Here is a 4,994-nt window from a genome sequence, read left to right as displayed (position 1 = left end):
CGGGACACCCATAGTTCTGCTGCGAGGCAAGCTCCGTTTGTAAATGTTACTAGAGATGTACTACAAACCCCAGAGTCTTTGGGTTCGCTTTCTTTAAAGCCCACGTGTGCAGTTCAGCACGTCCTAGTTACTGATCCCCAAACCAAGCTGAAGCCCTCAGGGCATGACCAAAACTTGGGATTCTCCAGGCGCCACCGGGATCTTCCCCTGAGTGGCACCTGCCAGGGTGTCCGTGTTTAGCAGGTGTTGAGGAAGCACACAGCTAGACTGCGGAGGTCAAGGGTGGACGCAAAACCGCAGGACAAGTCTTGCCTTACCCTGGAGCCTTCCGTGTACAATCGAGTTTTCTGTCACTATCGCAAGCCTAGCTAGGGTTTTTACCCGGACCCGACGAAGCAGCGTTCTCAGTCCATTTAGTAGCTGCTGCGAGTTTATGGGCACTGCTTCCTCCTACTGCTTGCCTGTTGCCCCTCACTCCTAAGCCTGCCCCCGAAACTTCCCCTAAATCTCCAAGGCTGGTGGGACCTATAAGGGGCGATAGGGACAATCTTAACCTACGGCTGCTTTGGGTATATCCGGCCCATTCTCGCTAATGCGATCGGTCGCGGTCCATTCTAGTAAAATGGCAAAGACTTTATTTATCGGAGAAAGAGGCCTTGGGTACAGTCGGAGAAAGAGAGGGCAGGGCAGGATCTCGGAAGGGGCACCTGGAACCCACCCTCACTGGGCCACCCTCGAATGGCCAACTTGAGACGGGAGAGAGATGTTAACAGACAGACCCAGAGCTACAGAGGAGGCGAGGGTTGGCGCTTGGGTCGCCCTTCTTTAGGTCTCTGTCACATGCAAAAAAAAAAAAAAATTCTAAAAAGAGTAAAAAATAATTCTAGGGCTTTGGGTTCTGTTTTCGATGATTGGTTGGATGCTTCCTTGCTTTTTCCCTAAGAGCCAGACTCCAGCAATCAGTCCGAGAAAATGCAGGAAGGTTTGGAGAAATTTTAAAAATAGTTAGTGGGCATCGGGAGGCAGACACGCCATCGAAAACAGACGTCTCTCGCTGGGGAAAGAAAAGATCGATTTTGAAACTTGCAAGTCAAGGCCCGGCTGTCCCCACCCCACCCCCTTCTCAGGCAGGGAAAAAAGGCAGAAGGAAATTAAAAGTCAACTGTAATAGGCCGAGGAAGGTGAGCGGACCGGTGCATTCGCCACATGCAGAGAAAAATTAAAACAGCTTCTAGACCGCAGGAGTTAGTGTTCGCCGCTCTCGAGTCCGCCTCACCGTCAGCCAACCCGGCAACACCGGGGCTTTGAAAACATCGAAATCTCTGAGATTAAAAAAAATCATAATAAAAGAAAGAAAATATCAGGCTGTGGTGGGAGGGACCCACTATATAGGCTTAAATATTTATACAGAAGCCATACAGAATTGCACGGCGAGGGCTTCCGGGGGTGGCGGAGGCCGCGAGTGGCGGCCGGCCCCGCCGGCCGGCCGGGATTTATTGCTTCGAGAGGGAAGAGGCGGCTGTCAGGGGCCAATTCCGGCCCCGGGACAAGGGTGGAGGCAGGGGTGCAGAGGAGGTCCCAGCTCCCCTTGGCGGTCCGGTCCGGGAGGCGGCGGGCATGCGGGCACTGGGGCCAGGGCGGCAGGAGGTCCAGGGCGCAGCTCAATCGTCCACGTCGATCTCTTCATCCTCCTCATCCTCTGAGCAGTCCTGGCTGCTGGCCCGCTGGTCCGTGAGCGGGGAGGCGGGCGAGAGCTGCAAGGGCCCACCGCCCGGGGCCTGCGGGGCGCCTGGGGGGAGCGCCGGAGAACCCGGCCTAGACTTGGCCCTGCCGCAGCCGCCGCCGCCGCCGCCGCCCGAAGCCTCCGAGTTCTGCTCGAGTTCGGCCAGTGCCACGATGTCCATCTGCCCGCTGGGGCCCAGTTTCTTGGCCGACTCCACGTCGGCCTTCATCTCCTCCAGATCCCGCTTGAGCTTGGCGCGTCGATTCTGGAACCAGGTGATGACCTGTGCGTTGGTGAGGCCCAGCTGCTGCGCAATTTGGTCGCGATCTGCCGGGGACAGGTACTTCTGGTACAGAAAGCGTTTCTCCAACTCGTATATCTGGTGGTTAGTGAAGGCCGTGCGTGATTTTCGCCTTTTCTTGGGCGTCTGCCTCTGCCCAAAGATGGTCATCCCATCGCGGCCTGGAAAGAAATGACAGTGTGCGCTCGAGACGAGAGAGTCAAGACCCCACCCAGGCTCTTCCCATAACTCTCCACCCGACCCAGGCTCGGCCCGCTACTGTTTCCTCGCCAATTCAACCCCACTTCTCTAAACCTGAGCAGACTGGGCCATGGGACACCTCCTGTCTCGGATGTCCTGAAAAGTCCCTAGGAAAAAAATTGTTTTGGTCTCTGCTCCCTAGCAGTTTGGTCTGAAAGATCTAAAGTCTCACAGAGTACAAGGAAACCATACAGAGACTCCCCAAATGCGTAGTGAACACCGATTCTCCACCCCTTTCCAATGGCCGGACTCCACCCTACCCAGGAGTTGTCAGGGGAAAAAATTCACCCTCTTCCAGGTCCAGGACTAAGTCTAGGAGAGTCCAAACGGGCGGGAAGGCTAGGTAGGCGGTCAGACTCCGGGGAGGGCTTGGGTTCCCACACCTCTCTCAGATCACCCCAGAGGTCCCTAGAAACTAGGCTCCTGAGCCCCTATCTCCAGTCTCAGCTGCAGAAGCCAGGACTGGAGGGGCCTGACAACCGGCGTGGGCAGAGACAGGGGATACGAAGTGCAGGGCAGGGCAGGGCACTGCGTGGGGGCGACTGGGTGTAGGGGATTCCAGGCGAGTGCCTACCTTCGGCTGCCTGCAGGACGCTGACCTCCAGCCCCTTAAAGGTCTTGCTGGCGAGCTCCTCCAGGGCGCACAGCGGCGAGGTCTGGGAGAGCAGAGCGCGGCCCGCCAGGGGCAAGCCGCCCGGCGCGTGCTTGTCCGCGGCCGCCAGCAGGTGCGCCGCCCCACACAGCGAGTAACTTCTCCGCACGGACGGCTTGTTGAGGATGTCCTCGATGCTGAACGGCGTCAGCGGCTTGTTGGAGTTGGCGGGCGGCGGCAGGTGGTCCAGAGGGCTGCGCCGCCGCTCCTCCCCCGGCGCCGCCTTGCCGCCGTCCTCCTTGGATGTCATCTCGGCCTCGCTCGGGGGCCCGGCCGGGGAGGCTCGGGCCGTGGGGACCCAGCCCGCGGGCAGCTCGGGCGCCGGACGATGCGAGAGGAAGGCGAGAGGCGGGCAGGAGGCCGCGCCGGGCAGGGCACGGACGGGCAACCGGCCGATTAGCGCGGCGACCCGGGCGAGCGGAGCAGCGCGGGGCCCCGGGAGGAGAGCGCAGACGCGGGCGCCGCCACCGCCACTGCCACCGCCGCCGCCGCCACCGCCGGGGTTTCCAGCAAGCCCGGGCCGGAGCCGGGAAGTGCCGCGCCGGGCTCCAGTTTCGCCAGCCCCGGTGCTATTTAAAGGTGTCAGGTGGCTCCGCCGCGGCGGCTCCTGGCCCGGGGTCCTGGCGGCGGCAGTTGGAAGAGCCGAGGCGAGGGCGCGGATCCCGGACTGCTAGGGGAGGCGGAGAGATGGGGCAATTGACTATTGCTAACAAGTTAGCCTTGATCGAGGAGTAATCAATTATCTGCAGCTACACTTCTCTTTCTCCTCTTCCTTCTTTCTCCGCTCCCTTCTTTCTCTCTGTTCTCTCTCTCCCCCCTGTCCTCTCTCTCTCTCCCTCCCTCCCTCTCTTCACTCCACTCCACTCTGCTCCCCCCCGTCCCTCTCCTTCTCTACCTCTCCCTCGCCCTCTCTTTCACTCTCTGTCTGTTCAATGCAGGCGGCTCTAAGTTGGGAAGCTCATTAATTAGCGGGCCGGGGGTAGGAGGAGCCGGCTGGAATTAGCCTGCCTAATGCGCCTGTCAGTCCCGGCTCTACGCCGTGCTCGGCCCGAGATGTTTGTAAATTACATTAGAGGTGCCTTTATTGCTCCCGAACCTGGGGTGACTAAAAAGCCACCTCCCCCACCCCACCCCAAACTGAGAGCAGTGCTCTGGACACACCCGTCTCCCGCCGGCCTGGCTGAGATGGCAGCACCAGCCCGGAGGTCTCAGGCTCTGCAAGCCGCGGTTGTGAAGCTTGAGAAGGGTACCAGGAGCCCCAGCCGCGGAGTGACGCGGTCGCCGCGCGGGCCAGGTAAGAACTGGAGCCCCAAGCGGGCCCCGCTTCTGCCCAAGCGTGGACTTTGATGATCCCAGATCAAGAACCCTCTTACACTCTCTTGTCCCCCCCAACCCCAGTCCTGGGCCGTGAGCCTGGAAGGAGAAACTGAAGACTCCCGGGGCTGGCCCCTAGGAGGTCAGAGAGGGCTTCACAGCCTTGGGTGGGCGACACGGGACAGAGGTGGGGATCCTAAGGGCTGGGGGAGGGGAACAATTGGAGAGCTCAGTCTTCCCCACCCGGAGAGGCGGAGGGAGGAGTTGGCTGTTCTGCACGCCTTTCCCCTGATCTGAGCCTGAGGCGGGCGCCCTACCTCCTTCTGCAATCTTGCACACTCTTTTCTCCCGCGGTGGCTCTCGGGGCAAGCTAGGGCCACCGCAAGTCTGATGACGGGCGTCTGACGGAAACTCAGCCGGGTGTCGGGGTTACCCGGGCGGGTTCCGGGCTTCCCCGCTGCTCTGTGCCCGGGCCAGGGCCGGGGCCCCGCTGCCCGCCCCGCCCAGCCGGGCACAGGGCTTGAGTGTACAACACCGCCCGACTCCAGCTGTTCCGGATGCGGGGTGGGGGCCGGGAAGGGGCCGGGCCAGGGCTGGGGCTGTGCTCTCGGAAACTCGCAGCGAGGCCGGAGAACCAGGTTGTGGATCCCAGGGCCTGGAATCTTCGAATATAGGCGAGCATTTTGTGCACATCATTATTTGAAAATGTTTGTGGTTGTTTTTTTTTTTTAAACGTGTGTATTTGTGTGTGGTTGTCCGTGTGT

General features: G+C 60.5%; 1 protein-coding gene across 2 annotated transcripts; it reads right to left on the bottom strand.

Annotated features, from left to right (window-relative positions):
- Window positions 1-612: 612 nt before the first annotated feature.
- Window positions 613-4,737, bottom strand: Lbx1 (ladybird homeobox 1). Of its 2 annotated transcripts, none has more exons than XM_052172294.1 (3): window positions 4,548-4,737; window positions 2,839-3,586; window positions 613-2,185 (listed from the first exon to the last, which is right to left on the bottom strand). In XM_052172294.1, the coding sequence occupies exons 2-3, from the start codon at window positions 3,164-3,166 to the stop codon at window positions 1,662-1,664; spliced, it is 852 nt and encodes a 283-aa protein (XP_052028254.1). In that variant the 5' UTR covers window positions 3,167-3,586; window positions 4,548-4,737; the 3' UTR covers window positions 613-1,661. The 2 variants fall into 2 exon arrangements, with proteins under 2 accessions (XP_052028254.1, XP_052028255.1); XM_052172295.1 differs by having other exon boundaries at window positions 2,839-3,583.
- Window positions 4,738-4,994: the final 257 nt, after the last annotated feature.

This window comes from Apodemus sylvaticus, chromosome 1 (assembly GCF_947179515.1).
Source record: "Apodemus sylvaticus chromosome 1, mApoSyl1.1, whole genome shotgun sequence".
Classification (NCBI taxonomy): Eukaryota; Metazoa; Chordata; class Mammalia; order Rodentia; family Muridae; genus Apodemus; species Apodemus sylvaticus.
The sequence above is the reverse complement of the archived record's forward strand: the minus strand, read 5'-3'. Positions and strand labels throughout refer to the sequence as shown.